General features: G+C 39.3%; 1 protein-coding gene across 12 annotated transcripts in view; it reads left to right on the top strand.

Moving 5' to 3' along the window:
• The window catches only part of EML5 (EMAP like 5), an 88,152-nt gene that overhangs the window by 67,470 nt on the left and 3,502 nt on the right, over positions 1-17,180 (top strand). For 6 of the 12 annotated variants that reach the window (XM_083433227.1, XM_083433224.1, XM_083433220.1 and 3 more), the window contains 12 exons: positions 1,810-1,830; positions 3,326-3,499; positions 3,616-3,824; positions 5,621-5,778; positions 7,005-7,119; positions 8,388-8,576; positions 8,803-8,975; positions 10,557-10,719; positions 11,588-11,691; positions 12,338-12,491; positions 13,425-13,525; positions 14,153-14,985. Coding sequence is in view for 4 of the 12 variants with exons in the window: in XM_083433224.1 (XP_083289350.1) it covers positions 1,810-1,830; positions 3,326-3,361 (57 nt within the window). In the remaining 8 variants the exon portion in view is untranslated. Of the gene's footprint in view, positions 1-1,809; positions 1,831-3,325; positions 3,500-3,615; positions 3,825-5,620; positions 5,779-7,004; positions 7,120-8,387; positions 8,577-8,802; positions 8,976-10,556; positions 10,720-11,587; positions 11,692-12,337; positions 12,492-13,424; positions 13,526-14,152; positions 16,486-17,180 lie in introns of those variants that run through there. The other 6 variants (XM_083433225.1, XM_083433221.1, XM_083433229.1 and 3 more) reach the window with 4 other exon arrangements.

The raw sequence follows: 17,180 nt of genomic DNA, 5'->3' as shown, positions 1-17,180 counted from the left end.
TTTTGATTCCACACCTGCCACAATGTACACTATCATGTCCAGCATACACAACACAGAGCAAAATGTCCATTGCTATGAGATGGACGAAGGAATGCAGGGACCCACTAGGGGTGCAAAGTAGGTCTGTGCGCTTTGCAGATAGATGCATTGTGCACAAACTCCACAATATCTTCTGTGAAGACTGAGAAGCTATAGCAGTGTAGGTTGTACCTTCACATCAATACTGAGCCCATGTAAACAATCCTGCAAACTCTGCCACCCTAGGATAACTTGGTCCTCTGTAACATCCTGCCAAGTGCTTAGGGCTGGATTTTTTTTGTTTTGTTTTTTTCTACCATGCACCCAGTGCAGCTATGTGATAAAGTATTGCCTGTTGCAGCATTATACTGTTTTCAATAGACATTGATGATCATTCACTTATTTAGGAGAAACGAAGAGAAAAATATACAGTACACTTTTGAAGCAGAGATAATATAAAAAGATTGAGCTTTCAAAATATGTAACAAAATAAAAATCAAAAGTGCACTAATTGAAAAGCCGCGATCATAAACAATCCAGCGCACAGTAATCAGAACAAATTGTCAAATGGGTTGATTTAAGTTGTGCAGGGATGAAAGTGGTCCCTTTTGTACAAAAACCATTGCCAAAAGCTAATCATATAATTTGGGGTAGGAAAGTATTTCTGCAATTTGATTTAAAATGATGCTAAATATGTACCAGAACACAAAGTATTTAGCCAGAACAGATGGAATTTTGAACTGCAGTCTGGAAGATTCTCAAATCCAAACATGATATGGTTTAAATGACAAGTTTAAGGTAGATGTCATGATCCAGCGATTGAATCTGAGAGTAGGTGCACCAGTGTATGCATAGAATTCCCTATACTTCTCATTCTAGAGAGGGAGGCTTCTTTAACAGAATGTACAAGTAGATCTGCTCGTTTCATTTAAATGAGTGTTGAACCTGCATCCTTGAGATCTCTTTCTGCATTCAAGAACACATATAGAATCTGGATCTGAACTATGAACTTAATATCACATAAAATATGTTAAGAGTGGCAATTATGACAGTGGTCATTGCTGGATCTATTACGTTTTTGGATGTTGATACTTTTTACAAACACATTGAGTTGGTTAAGATCTAACAAAACATGGATTGGAGGATCAGGAATGTGCTGTGGACCTGTATTCTTCCTCCCCATGTCTCCGCAGGCTCAGGTTTGATTACTTACGTCCTGTTTAGCACAAAGAATTTGCCATCATGTCTGAACGAAAAACTGTGCTTACCAATTCTGGATTAGAGGGCAAATGTAAACCACCATTCAGCAAACTATGACCTATTTTAAATAAGAAATTACTAACTGAATCTTAATGCAGAAGGGGAAAGAGGGATAAGGAAAAGAAAGTAGATGAGTCCAAGGCTCACTCGTGTAATGTGAAACCATGGCATTACACATAGTCCTCTGCTATTTTTTCCCAACTGTTGAAAGAAAGATTATTTTAAACCATCTCTAACCAAACAGTTTTGCTCTCCATGCAACTGAGAATTCAACATCACTCAAGTTTGTTTAATTTCTAACTAAACATTGTTCAAGGAAAGGCATCTCCATGCCACTCTGTATATTCTGTTAGTGGAAGCAATAACAACTAACTATATATGGATAGTAAGTTCCCGTTTAATATACCTGCCACAGGGTTCATATTGTTAGACAACAATTCTGAAACCAAAGCTTGTACTTTATACCACATATATTTTAGTTATCATTTTCATTCTGGTTGTAATTATTTTTCTGCTGCTTTTCCATTACAGGAGACACAGCAGATATGTCAGGTAAGGGAAACTAAATTTTAACACCTTCAGGTATAACTAGGTTTTTTGACATTACGCACAGTACTGTAGGTAGGTTAACTGAATATATTTCCATGATAGCAAATGCTACAACATTAGCACTAAACACAAAATTCAACAAGATATAAATATGCAAGATTTCCTTTAGATGAAGTCAAAGAATAATTTTAACACATTCTAAAGTTTATTGTATTATACCCACCACAACCACCCCAGTGTTTTGATAAGTGATAAAACATTTTATAACCTATTTTCTTATTTATATAACTTTTAATTAATTCAGTTTCTGGAAAATCATTGGGGCTGACAACAAATGTTTCTGTTATAAATATTATTTTGTTTAGCTATTCACTCAAGAGGCCTTGGTGACTGAGTTAATAAAGAAATCATCTTTCTCATTTACTGTATTGTCATGCAGTTTTTACCAGCCATTCAGAATGCTTATCAGTGCTATCAAATCCATTTTGTGAAATATCATTATGTTCCTTTGAAAGTCATAGTCTCAGCTGTGATCTTGTATAGTTGTTTTCATCTTGCATGAATAGGTAGTCATATTACATAGATGTGTATCAAACAGCTGACAGAAAAGGATAATGCACATGCTTGCCTATGTAGAGCAGTTGTTGTTGTTTCTGAACTCTTATCTATGCGATTCCCTTGATTATAATGTCTTGTGCCATTTGTGTAGCCTATAGTGCACAATCAGATATTATGTCTCAGCATAGTATGTTCCTCCTAGGACACGTGATGAGGATAGAAGCCTAGCCTTTTAGATTTCCTTGTTGACCATTGTCACATTCCAAAACAGCATCGAGCACATTTCAGAACTGGCAGAGTGTGGCCTGGGATTGTGTAGTGCTGAAAAATGCACTGGAAAACATATTTCCCTCATATATTTCAGTCTTCTATAGACTCTTACCACCCATGAATGCCCCTGTAAAGATATAGATATCTTTACTTTATTGCACAGATGACTTGTTGGGTTCCTACTTGGCATTCATACAATGCATTACAAGCAATGTATTACAAATTAGATTAACAGTACAGGCCTCACTCTGTCTTCTTGGAAGTAAGTCCTATTGAATTCTGTGGGGCTTACTCTCTAGTAAGTGCACTTAGGATTGCAGTCTAAATTGTAAACTTGTGAACTGCAGTCTGTATTCATGCTTTGTTCCCTTGTCATTAAACAAATGTAAGGGTGTGTATAATTTTATATAGATAATTTAAAATTCAGTTTTTTGTTCTTGTGTTAAGGGGGAACTGAATGAGACTTAAGAAGAAGAAGGTTCTGCTGTTAGATGTATCTTTTCTAGATTTGGGTAATACTTTCCCAAATGAGCACTTTTTGCAGTGTTGGCTTCAGAAAGCAAGATTATAATTTCAGGTTTTGTTCTTTTAATTAAAGTTAGTTGAGTGTTACAAATCCTACAAGCTTTAACCAACAAAATAATTTACTGATCTTCTTATATTTGTACAGCTACAGCACCTTGTATTCACGTATGGGATGCAATGAATAAGCAGACATTGTCTGTATTGCGATGCTACCATTCAAAAGGCGTTTGTTCAGTCAGTTTTAGTGCCACTGGCAAGCTTCTTCTGTCTGTAGGGCTGGATCCTGAACATACCATTACCATTTGGAAATGGCAGGAAGGTAGGAAGGTATTTTGTTTGTCTAAAACATATTTATCTTGTTCATTAATCACTACTTATTGGTACAATACAATTGTCTATATGTGACTTTGAATTACAATTAATTCTTCCTATTAGGTGCCAAAATCGCTAGTAGAGCTGGTCATAATCAGCGTATTTTTGTAGCAGAATTCAGGCCTGACTCCGACACACAATTTGTTTCAGTAGGAGTAAAACATGTGAGGTTCTGGACACTTGCTGGAAGAGCACTTCTAAGTAAAAAAGGACAAACAAGTTCAATAGAAGATGCGCGAATGCAGACTATGCTGTCTGTAGCATTTGGAGCTGTAAGTAAATAAACATACTCTTTACTACAGTTACTCTTTTTACTGTTGATGTTTCCATGTTTTCATTAAACTATGACTGCCTTTACTACTTTAAAGACTAAGCAGCTCAAACATAAGTTGCATTATAGATTTTGGAAGCCGTTGAATAGTATTTAAACACTTCGCCTTCCAATGCAGATATTTTGTATATTTAGAAAAACTGATTTATTTAGAAAAATATTTTTAAAAACATTTGAGGGTATTGAGGAAAGTTCTAGTAGTGATTCAGACTTCTCTGATAAAAACTAGTTCTGGAGCGAATGTTTTATGAGCAGTTACCAATATTGTGCTGCATCCATAATTCGCTAGAATCTGATTGAAACCTTGGTTGAGTACCAGATCTGAACATTTTTTCCTCTATATTATAAACTCAGAACATTATTTATTTATTTGTTTGTTTGTTTATTAAATGATGTTTGAATCTTGCCAGAATGGTCAAATGCAGTTTTAAATACAGATACAAGAAAATCTAATCAGAACCAGCAGAAAACTCACATAAAAAACAGAATAAACGGTAATTGCGTGTTAAGATCCCCAGGGGCTTCCCAAAAAATAAAGACACAATTGACACGGATTTTAGTTTTTAGGTTATTGGCATAATTTTGGCCACAACTTTATTGATTACAGATAGTGAGGGGTTTGTTTAGGCATTGGTTCCTGACTAGCTGCACCTGACCACAGCAGGGCAGCACTGACGACTGGGCCCCACCATATTGTCAGTACAGGTAAACAACATGGGGGAGCAATGGTCCAGAATCAGACTCAAGCTCACCCCAAATGCTCCCAGGGACTCTTGCGTGGCCCTACCCCCCCCCCCGAAAGGGGTTGACAAAAGCATGGTGAATCCCTGGATTCCTTTAACGGAAAAGCTTTGCGCATTGGAGGGGACAGGTATTCCAACCCCACCTCCGGACCACCTTGAACCAATGCCTAACTGACAATTTGCTATGCGGCAGGCGAAACCCAAGTGGCACCAGCCAATCAACCAAATGGGAAAATTCCTACCAGGCCCCTGTCCCAAAACAGACGACCCACGACGGCATAGCAAGGTCATAGCAAGACCCTAAATATAGGGAGGGTGGGAGGGTGATCCGGTGCAGGAGGCGAAAAGAGGAAGCTCTATGCAATGTGCAGCGGTATATAAAGGTCCCTCAGTTAATACACAAAATTCCCCATTGGCCAGATTTGCCCAGCAACAAGGGACCACCAATCAGGGTTGTTGTGGCTATCCAATCGCTCCCACCCACACAAACAGTGAGGTCAGTCCTGATGATCTCACTGCAACACGTGCCCTCTGAGGAGCACTTAATTTACAAGAAAATCTCCAATACCATTAGAAAGCCACTGAGGTGCAACAGAACAGGACAGACTTCTCCTGACACCTAAAAAATGTTAAGAAGGTGCAAGGCAAACCTTTCTGGGGAGGGAGTTCCACATTGATACTACCAGAGAAAATGACATTTTAACTGGCTTTGAGAACAGGAAAACCTGGACAAGGGCCAATCTTAATTGGCAGGCAAGTTTCTATGGAAGAAGGTAGTGCTTTGTTTCCAGGCCATTAAAGTATTGAAACCGTAACTGATAACATAAATCATTTTGCTGAAGATCTTTTGAACTGGTATAAAATGCTTGTAGCAGTTAACCACAGTTAGTATTCTGTCCACTGTGCTCTGCACCATCTGTAGTTTCATTATAAATATATGCATTTCCCCCCTTTTGAAATCATGTGATGAACACATTCCCTCCCTCCTTTTCAGAATAATTTGACATTTACAGGTACAATCAGTGGAGATGTGTGTGTTTGGAAAGAACATATACTGAATCGAATTGTAGGCAAAGCTCACAATGGGCCTATATTTGCAATGTACACAACACTACGAGATGGCTTAATTGTAACAGGAGGCAAGGAGAGGCCGTGAGTCTGGTTTTCTTACAGATACATTTTACAAATATATTAATGAATGCATACATGTGTTGAAGTAAATGACACTGTGGTAGTTCTGCTTGTAAGTATGTACAATTCATTATTTGTACGTAAGTAAATTGACAGCCTAAACCTATTTATCTCTATTTGCTGTAGCAGAGCAAGTAGCGACTTTTACTGACACAGCAACCATGGCAACTCTTGTTAAATGTTAGAAAAATTCCCTACCTAATTATTTACAATGAGTAAAACAGGACACTGATTTGAATGATTTCACCTGTTTCCCTGTAGTATTGCATGGTTTGCTGCTAGACTCAATCTTCTTTAGCATAATACTAATAAGCCTTTCAGCAAAGTAATCATTTCAAAGTGAGTGACTGACTTTAAGAAATAATCTTGTATTTTTTATGTTTTCCTATATTCTTACTGCAACAAAATGTATTATAAAGTAAGGAGTACCCTCAGTCATTTTCTCTCACATAGGAAAGAGTTAAGCATGTACAAGATTATGTCTAAGATTAGGGGAATGAATACCCAAGTCAAGGGAGTGAAAAGTTGAGCAGTCACGCTCTCACTGGCTAGCATATTAGCCTTAACTACAATGTGACATGAAATAGTTAAAATAACAGAAGCGTCTACAAAATAGTAAACATGTGCTTAACAACTATGACAAATGTGGAAATCTAAAAATTACATACAGTGGTGCCTCGCAAGACGAAAAGAATCCATTCCGGGAGTCTTTGCGTCTTGCGGTTTTTTCGTCTTGCGAAAAAAGCCCACTGATGGAGTAGCGCTATTAGCGCTATTGGCTAAAAAAGGGCTAAAAACGGCTTTTGGGGGGGGGGGGATTAGCGGTTTTGCTGCTAAAATGCTTTTAGCAGCTTAGCGATTCAGAATATGGGGTTTTGGAGCAAAAAATTTTTCGTCTTGCGAAGCAAGCCCATAGGGAAATTCGTCTTGCGGGTTTTCCGTCTTGCGAGGCATTCGTCTTGCGGGGCACCACTGTACTCTTAAGTAAGCTAAAACCATTGCAAAATAGTTTGTGGATAGCAAAACTGACATAATATTTTATATTTTAAAATAGCGGTTTTAATTATTCATTCGTGAATCTCAACTGTGATATCCATTGAATGAGTGGAATATGGGATTTGAACACATGCATTTTACATTGAGCGATTTTATCTATTCTTTCTATAATGTTTCTTTATTTTCACTAGATCAAAAGAAGGTGGAGCAGTTAAACTATGGGATCAAGAGCTGAGGCGGTGTCGTGCCTTCAGATTAGAGACAGGACAGATAATTGACTGTGTTCGCTCTGTGTGCAGAGGCAAAGTAAGTGCTGGTCTCCTTAAAGAGATGACAACATCTATCATGTTGATTCATATTGGTTTTAGATCATCTTTGCTTATTTGTCAGCAACCTATCTTTTCTGTTTGTTTCTAAGCATCACAACATGTATACTCTCAATCTTAGCTGTTAAAATTCTATTCAAATATTAGATAAGAAGAGCCTGTTAGACAAAAGGCTTATGTAGTCCAGTGCTCTGACTGTGGAGGTAGCATATAGCCGTCAGGATTAGTAGCTACTCCATGTAACTACTCCATGAATTTTGTCTAATCCCCATTTAAAGCCATTCAGATTGGTGACCTTCACAACATGTTGAGGAAGCATATACGCATGTTGGCATTTTTGGTATTTAGTTTCTTTGTTGTACCTTTCACTGCTGTTTCTTGACTTGGGCAATACTCTGGCAATATTGAGATCCTCTCTGGTGCATGAAAGTATTGAGGAAGGGAGAGAAATAAAGGAGGAACACTGATAGGAGAAAAGTGTCAGTTTTCACAACAGGAGAGGTTTGAGCAAAGAGGGGATGGAGGAACACAGAGAGAGAAAGTGGTGGTTTAAAGAAATGTGAGATATCTAATTAGATTGGAAAGGGAGGAACAATGAGGGCTATCTTTTTGTTCTTTAAGTTTTAACAAGCAGAAAGAAAGAATATGATTACAACACAGAAGCACAAGCTAGCACCAAAAAGCTAACATGGATACAGCACAGTCTTTCCCAATTTCCTTCTTGCTCTACTCAAATCTTTCCCAGTGTTTAAAATGAGAATGTGTGTGCAAAGGGAGGCGGGCTGCAAAATAGAAGAGAGGAGGAGGTGGCATGGAAATGGGGATGGTCTGTGTGCAAGGAACACTTGAAAAGAGGTGGGAGAAGGCGGGTGGGGAAGGAGGTGGAGGTGAAAACCAGGCAGTGCAAAGGGGTGTGAAAAACAAGGAGGGAGGAAGAGGTATGGAAATGAGTATGAAGGTGAAAAAAGGAATACAAGAGGCTTCAGAAATAGGGCCTGGAAAGGTGAAAAGGGAGCTTAGTAGTTGCAAGGGAAGCTCAGGGGTTAACATGGGGGAAATAGTAGGAGGTTAGCAGTCAGAGTGAGCAAGGATCCTGCCCCTCTAGTATTTAATATTTTCATGATTTCAACAATTCCTTTAGTGGAAATATGTTCATGATTTCTAAGTTACTATGCATAGATTCATGTTACCCCTCATCAACAGATGCTATTTTTAAATATAGTTTTCATTAACTGAACATTGTTCCAGGGGAAAATTCTTGTTGGGACAAAGAATGCTGAAATAATAGAAGTTGGAGAGAAAAATGCAGCATGTAACATTCTCATTAATGGTCACATGGATGGGCCTATCTGGGGACTAGCAACACACCCTTCCCGTGATGTTTTCCTTTCTGCTGCAGAAGATGGGACAGTCAGACTCTGGGATATTGCTGATAAAGTAGGTATAAAAATTACAGTAAGACTATATAATTGTTTAGAAAAATTATACATTAAAAATAAATCCACTGAGAAAACTTGCACATATTTTCTTTTAAATGTATTTCCTGGAATTAAGTAAACGTAAGAGCTAAAAATAAATCGTGACATAATCTTGCTATGCTATATTCATTGTACATAAATGGAAACATTTAATTGTGCTTCCTTTTAAAATCCAATTCTCACAGAAGATGGTGAACAAAGTAAATTTGGGCCACGCAGCACGCACTGTGTCTTATAGTCCAGAGGGCGACATGGTGGCTATTGGCATGAAAAATGGAGAATTTATTATCTTGTTAGTGAACTCTTTGAAAATATGGGGAAAGAAAAGGGACAGAAGATCAGCCATTCAGGACATCAGGTGAGATATCATGTTCCCTTACCTGCTGTGGTTCTGGATTCTCTAAAAATTATATCCGCATCTTGTTGGATATGATAGATGTGCATTCATGAGGATGCAGCATTAAGAACATAAGAGTATCCCTGCTAGATTAGACCAAAGTCCCATTTATGCCAGCAATCACTCCCCACAGTGGCCAACCAGGTGCCTATGGGAAGTCCTCAAGGACATGAATGCGACAGCAAGGAGACATGAATGTGACAGCACTCTGTCCAGTCATGTCCCCAGCAAATAACTATTAATCTCAGGGTCATGGGGCATTTCTGTATTGCAGGGGGTTGGACTAGATGGACTAGATGGACTAGATGGACTAGTTATGGTCACTTCCAATTCTATGATTCTGGGAATTCACAGCCATCATGATCTAGTTATTGATAGCCTTATCCTCCATGAATTTGTCTAAACTCCTTTTTAAGGCCATCCAAACTGGTGGCAATCACAAGATCTTGTGGTAGTGAATGTACTGTGTGCACACTACTGCCTGTCACCATTTTTTGAAGGGAACAGAGTGATTTAGGCCCTTTTAAGACACACAACCAGTAGCAGCCAGTGGGGTGGGTCTGCGTTGCTGACCTGGGTTCCCGATGCTGCACATCTCTGCCAGTCAATCTGAGGGGGAGGGGAAAGGCAGCAGGGAACTTGCCACAGTGTAAGTGGCAGGAGCATTGGATTGGCTCTGCCGCTTCACGCCCACTACACTGAGCTCCCCACTGCTTTGCCACTCCCCCTCATGGTAATCGGCAGCGACGGGTGCGAAGCCAGCTCAGCAATGCTGTGCTATGCTGCTAATCACTACTGCACACAGCTGACATAAACAGACACCTGTTTGGTGGGTGCATGTGCAAGCCAGAAAGAGATTTAAAAAAAATAATAATATGCAGATTTTGCAAAGCCCTAGTGAAACCCCAAGGTTTTCAAGAACATAAATTACTGACAGTTTCAGTGGTGGTATTTGTGGAGTCTATACTTGAGGTGCTGTTTAACCAAGGTTTATTCAGAGTAGACCCACTGAAATTAATGAACATGACTAAATGAGTAAAAATGTAGTTGAATACCATGCTATGTACAGATGAGAACAAAACAGGAATAGCATAACAAGTAGAGTAAAGGGTGCTATTTGATGTGGGAAAAAATGTTTGAAATGGAATAAAACCATTTTGTGGCAGAGAAAATTGTTAAGAAATGACCAAGTTTGATTTGGAGAGGTTCAGTTAGTGATTAAAGGGGGGGGGGGAAATACTCCACTTGATATATACTATGAGAAAGGCATGATTTGATGACATTGTTACTTAGAAGTAAATCTGTGTTCAGTGAGGCTTACTCCAAGATAAATGTATGTAGAACTGCAGCATTGAAATGTCTTTTATTTCATATTTATATAGCATATGCTTTAAATCTTTACTCCATTTTATACAACAATCATTTTACAAAATATCTGGCATAAAAAGTAAATGAAAAAAATAATATTTTGAAATAATATTTTGAGATTTGTTTAATACAATGTCACCAGCAAGAACTCATTTAACCTGTTTATCTGCATAGGTTCAGTCCAGATTCTCATTATTTAGCAGTGGGTTCCAGTGAAAATGCAGTGGATTTTTATGACCTGACATTGGGGCCTACTCTTAACCGAGCTAGCTACTGCAAAGACATTCCTAGTTTTGTAATTCAAATGGATTTTTCAGCAGATAGCTGTTATCTTCAGGTAAATATAACTGGGAGCTTTTATTTTTTTATTAATTTATTAATTTGTTTGTTACTAAGGTATGTATTTTTGTTTTTATATTGTAAACTTCCCTGCGATCTTTGGATGAAGGGCAGTATAAATATTTAATTAATAATAACTATTTCCAATATCTTACTCTGTTTATCGTCTCTCACATGTAAGTAGAAATACATCTTGGAACTGATGGTTAGTTTATGTCCAGGAATTAAAAACTCCTATTTGTTTCATGTGTTACACAGGCCCAGACATAACAAAGAGCACATTGGGAAGATGCAGTGCTGCAAATAGGCTTGCAAAATAGAAGCGCAGTTAAGCAAAGCTTCTGTTTGTGAGCACCAGTGCCTCTATGTGTCTACAAGGCCACCAGGATCTGTGTAATTAGTGAACCCTTTTTCAAGCCATTGTTATCATGCCAATAGCCAGCACCCACATTTGCAACCTCCATGCAAAGGTGCTGGTTCTCATGAATGGTGCCACTGTAAGCTTGAGAGTGGCTCCAAGTTATTCACTTAGAAGCTGTCATTATGTCTGAACCAGTTTAAAGACAGTTCAGCTTTTGTGTTGTGTTGTAGAAATGCACTACTTTTTATATTCCTAGAATATTCTGTTAAGTATTGTTACCATGACAAGGCTCAAGCGAAAACCAAAGTCGAATAAGAATAGGATGGTTGACAGGATAGCATAGGATCAGGTACATACACCAACAGTTTTACTGTTGATTTTAAACATTATATTGATTAGTATCTCTTGATATGTTGACCTATTTGTTCCTTAGCAGAAACGTATTTCAAGACAAAAATATCATTAGAATATCTGCAATTGTATCACTCTATACTAATTCTTATAGGTCTCTACTGGGTCTTACAAAAGGCAAGTTTATGAAGTGCCTTCAGGAAAACAGCTCCTGGATCAAACTGTGATTGATAGAATAACATGGGCCAGTTGGACCAGGTAAATCCAGACATACTGAAGCTTTCTTAGAATATGCCACATCATTTCCTGCCCAAATTTATGCAATTCCTGTTTTATGGATGTATAAGTAGTTTGTTTTTTTTAGGGACGTGGGTGGCGCTGTGGGTTAAAGCCTCAGTGCCTAGGGCTTGCCGATCGAAAGGTCAGCGGTTCGAATCCCCGCGGCGGGGTGCACTCCCGTTGCTCGGTCCCAGCGCCTGCCAACCTAGCAGTTTGAAAGCACCCCCAGGGGCAAGTAGATAAATAGGGACCGCTTACTAGCGGGAAGGTAAACAGCGTTTCCGTGTGTGGCTCTGGCTCGCCAGAGCAGCGATGTCACGCTGGCCACTAGACCCGGAAGTGTCTCCGGACAGCGCTGGCCCCTGGCCTCTTTGAGTGAGATGGGCGCACAACCCTAGAGTCTGGCAAGACTGGCCCGTACGGGCAGGGGTACCTTTACCTTTACCTTTTTAAGTAGTTTTTATGACACTATTTGTGCTGTGACATAATTGCTGGGCACCATCCTGTACTCTTAACAGAATAAATGATCTATGTAAACACTTGAAATAAGTAAATAAATTTACATCAGTCCTCTAGATCAAAATATGTTTCTTTAAATGGCTCCATTTTCTACCTTTTGCTTCAGCATTTTAGGAGATGAAGTTGTTGGCATCTGGTCCAGGCATGCTGAGAAAGCCGATGTAAATTGTGCCTGTGTTTCTCACTCGGGAATCAGCCTTGTAACAGGCGATGACTTTGGCATGGTCAAGCTGTTCGACTTCCCTTGTCCAGAAAAATTTGTAAGAACCTTTTGATTGAAGATTATGAGAGCTCCTTTACTAAGGTGAACCACTGTAAAATTGGAGAAGGAAAATTGCAGGATATTTTTCTTTACCACCTAGTTTTCTTCAACAGGACCTCTGGAGTCCTTTGAAGATTGAAAATGAAAGATACAAGTATCATTGCTTGCTTGGTGGTTTGAGTCAATGGGACAGTCCTGACTCCATTCATACAACTTGCCACTAATCTGTTGCAAGTAGCTGTTACGTGCCCAGGTGCTGCAACCCTGCCAACCTGACCCAGTAAAGAAACCAGTCAAGACTCAAGGCCACAACTTTATTGATTCCAGATGTAAGAGGTCTGACATGGCCTTTGGCTAATTTGGCAGGTAGTCTTCCTGGCCGTCAGAGAGCCATTTGGGTTCCCAGCCATCTGATATTCCCCCAGCAGAAGCAGCCCCTCATCGGGAAACATTGGGCAAGGCAGCGCCGGCCTGCAATGCTGTCCCACCTTCTAGGATGTAAGCGGATTTGCATGCCCAGGTGCTGCCTGCAACAAGTAGCAGTTGCAGCCCTTTGTGGACAGTTGAGTAGCAGGCTGGACTCAACCTAGCCCCAGAGTGCTGTTCCCCAGTGGAGGAGCACAACACTGAGAGAACAAATGAAAGAATGCATGTGTAACTGCAGTATCACTGTTCTGCAGTTCTCTACATAGAAACAGAAGTGTGGTTCAGCAGCTGGATCAGTGCAAACTTTAAATCGATCCAGCCGCTGAACCACACTTCTGTTTCTAAGGGGTCAGGAGAGATTGGGATAGTGTGGCAATAATGTAGATGGTAGCAGCAGGTTGTGGGCGAGATAGATTAAAAATAATTCTACATATGCATACTGTGGGATTAGGGGCTCGTTTTAAAAATAATGAAAATGACATGTAGATTTTGTTTTATTTCAAAGGCAAAACATAAACGATTTTTAGGTCACTCGGCCCATGTGACTAATATTCGTTTTACAAGTGGGGACAGATATGTTGTTAGTGCTGGCGGAGATGACAGCAGGTATGTAAATCTTTATCTAAATGCTAGAAAAATACAGATTAAAGCAAATTATTTTCTGCTTTGTCTGAAAATGGACTCAGTGTTTGTATTCCACTCCCTCGCTGTGCAGATGTGTGGGAATGTTTTAATCACATGTCTGTGTTTTACATTCCAGCACTGATTGTTGGAGTCTTGTGAACGGAAGTTCCGTTCTGTATTGCTTTTATGTTCTCTCTTCTCTCTGAGAGCAAGAGGGAGAGGAGCCATGCTTTCCTTTGTCCTGATTTTGTATATAAATAAAGTAGCTTAATACTCACACCCCAGAGCCTAGGTTCTGCTGACGTTGTTTCTCTGCTAATGTGTGCTCAGTGTCTCTGGACATGAGTCACAGAATCTCATCGGGGAGGAAGATTGAGGAGCGGCACACAGTTGAGAGGAACAGGCTGGCACATATAATGTCACTGCCTGGTTGCCCACCCTGCCTGCCAGCAATCACCCCGACACTCAGATGCTTGAAAGACAAGCAGTCATGTTGAACTAGCAAAAAATCAAGCATAACAACTTTAAATATACATTAAAATTACTTTTAAACTCTATCAGCTTGCTGTAACTTTTATTTCTTCTCTTACTTTCTGTTTGAAAATACAGCATATTTGTCTGGAAATGTGTACATATGCCACATTGAGAGACATGGAGACCTTCCAAAGAGGACACTACTGAAGAGGCGTTAGTGCCCCACAATTGCAAAGAGACATTCTCCAGTGTCCAGCATGCTTCAAGAAATGGTGCTGATAAAAACAGACAACAGTCCACCTGACTGACTAGAGTCTATCAGAAGGATGGAGCACTGCAAATGTATTGAGTCTAGTCACATTACTGCAGTATCAGATATCCTACATCTGTTTCCCACTCACTGCCAGAAGCTGAAACACATGGAAAGGAAGAAGTGAGTTTTGGCTCAGTGTACAGTTTCCCAATAAGATCCTGAATTTGTAACCAAGAGATGTTATTTCTGACCTAGTGCTGTACATTGCTGTGTTTACTTTCAGCATGAATGTTTAAGTACTGGGGATTGACTCTCACTCAAATAGAAGACTCCTTATTTTATTACTGAAATGGAAGCCACCTTGCAGCTCTTAAACTATAATATTTTTTTAAATGGGTGAAAATAAAATAGAAAATAAAAGAGATAAACCAGCAAAAGGTTTATCTAGTTCACAAAAAAAGTCCCAAGAATTAAGTTTGTTCCTAGGACCTGCAGAATTCTATTGGTTTTAAGGCTTGGGTTGTAATCATGTCTGGTGAATGCTAGTAGACATGCGTGAACCCATTCTTCAAGGCTAATTTAGTGTTTTTGTATCACAAGCATTAAATTAGTTCTGTGAGCAGAATAACATTTGCTCACATTGTGAGTGCCTTGCCCACAACCTAAAAGTCTAACTCTGGTTTTTGCCTTGTGAATAAAAGTGTTCTCAATGAAAGATAAATCGCTGTGTTTGCTTGCAGAGCTGTGCTGGAAATGAGGACCAGGCTGCTCATGTTAATGTTTATACATTTATGAAGCTGTGGGGTGCCATTAGATGCAATACGATTTATTAATTGCATTTTCACAGCATTGCTTAGAGAATTCAAAGTGAATAGATAATTCAGATATATTTTACCAATTATTATTATTTTGCACAGAGTAAGACTCATTGAATCTCTTGCTCTCCAGCTAATAATCTTACAGCTAGTCCATTCATTCATTCATGCATACAGGCACCCACAGATTCCACCTCAGAAGGCACATGAGGGATCATTTTTTCTCAAAGCAACCCCGTGTCAAAATCGTATCTACACAGGGAAAAATTACACGCAAGTTGGCGAGTTAGATTTTTGAAATGCAAGTGCCTGTATGTTTGAAATGGTTCTAACAACCAAATGTAAGCATCAAAATAAGCATACATTCTGAATACACTGGTTTGTGCTTCTTAGTACAGGTATATACATGAGAATTGCAGGTGACAAATGAATCACTTCTGTGACATTTGTGTTCCTGGCACATTCCACTGCATGCACAGTCTTGGCACCCCTCTTTTACTTCCCTCACTGATTAGTACTGAGAAGCATCCTGACTCCTGTGTGAAACATTTTAGATCTAATTTGAGGCCAGGCACGCCCATTCCCTGTTTCTCTGAACAATGAGAATTCAGCATCCCAGCAATCATGCAGCCTTCTGCTGGGTTCAGGTTATCTAAATCAGGGCAGTGTGTATATCCTGTGCATTGTGGGACATCAATATAATGAGATGCGAAAATAGAATTAACTCTGCCCAATGCAACATTCATAAAATTATGTTCTAGTTTTCCGCAAACCCTAATGTGAACATCAGATTTACCCCAAAGCATGCTTGAAAGCATGCTTGAAAGTGGATGGGGAGGGGGAAATCCATCTTTTGACATAACTATGCTGATTTACCATTCAGCAGAGTGTTTAACTTATTTGGGGGTAACTAAACAACATAAAATTGTCTTGAGTATTGTCTAGAATTACTTTTCCATGTACAGTAATTATACACGGCAATCCAGGAAATGTAACATCTTTTTTTTTAAAGCCAGTTTGATTACATATCATGTCAGAACTCTCTTCTCATAATCAAATACATGATAACATCCATAACCCATGTTTTGAAGTTGGCTTATTTAAACCATGTTTGGACAAAATGATGAGCTGAGTTAATTAAAAAAACAAAGAGAAGTGAAGGCTTTCAAATTCCACCTCCCAGCTGTGCAGGAAGAGGAAGAAGGAGGGGGAAGTGTGCAAGCCAGAGGCTCACTGCAGCATTGTGAAAAACCTTTGGCTTTTTGCCTCCCAGCATCCACATTCATACAATGCGGATAAACATGTGAGCATGCTAAACCTACTATGCACTCACCAATCACTGTGATACAAGCAAACCAAATTCTTCTCCTGGTTATGTTACTTTAGACCTTATAGAACAAGCCCCCAAATTCCATTATCATTGGCCATATTGGCTGGGGTTGATGGAGTTGGAGTCTAACAACCTCTGGAGGCCTACAGGTCTACCAGCCACCCTCTACCAGATGCCTTGGCTTTGCACTTTTAACACCTCATAAATTAGAAGGAATTTAACGAGAGACCATATTTGGATGGACTAATTAGGGTTTATCTGCATGCTTACCCAGCCAATGTTATTTTCCATGGTGGAGGGAAGAGCACGTGTCATATTTCCACTATTTGCATACAATGTTATAACACAGGTGCTTAAACAAGTGTTTATTTCTTCCCCATCAAGAGAAGAGAAGATCATATGAGCACTACATTTTGTTTCATGAGCATGATGGAGGGATATGTAAATAACTGTTGTATCAAAGGCGTTCAGCAAGCTGAAAGCTCAGATTGAAATAATCGCAAAGGTGTCAGTTTATTTTGAAAACACTAACTGTTGATACCACTCTCCAAGTATAAGCATTTGCATAATATAGAGACTATGATGAGATGTTCTGGAAGCCAAGCTAATTGAACAGTTACAAAAACGAGTCCCCTTTTCCAAGCAGGCATTTCAAAAACCACAAAATATATGTGTGAATGATGGTTCTATATTATGTAAGAATAAATATTGGGCACCCAAGCAACAACTTGTTATTTTCTATCCTACACTTCCTCAATAAGGAGC

Source organism: Podarcis tiliguerta, assembly GCF_965153285.1.
Source record: "Podarcis tiliguerta genome assembly, chromosome: 1".
Classification (NCBI taxonomy): domain Eukaryota; kingdom Metazoa; phylum Chordata; class Lepidosauria; order Squamata; family Lacertidae; genus Podarcis; species Podarcis tiliguerta.
The sequence above is the reverse complement of the archived record's forward strand: the minus strand, read 5'-3'. Positions and strand labels throughout refer to the sequence as shown.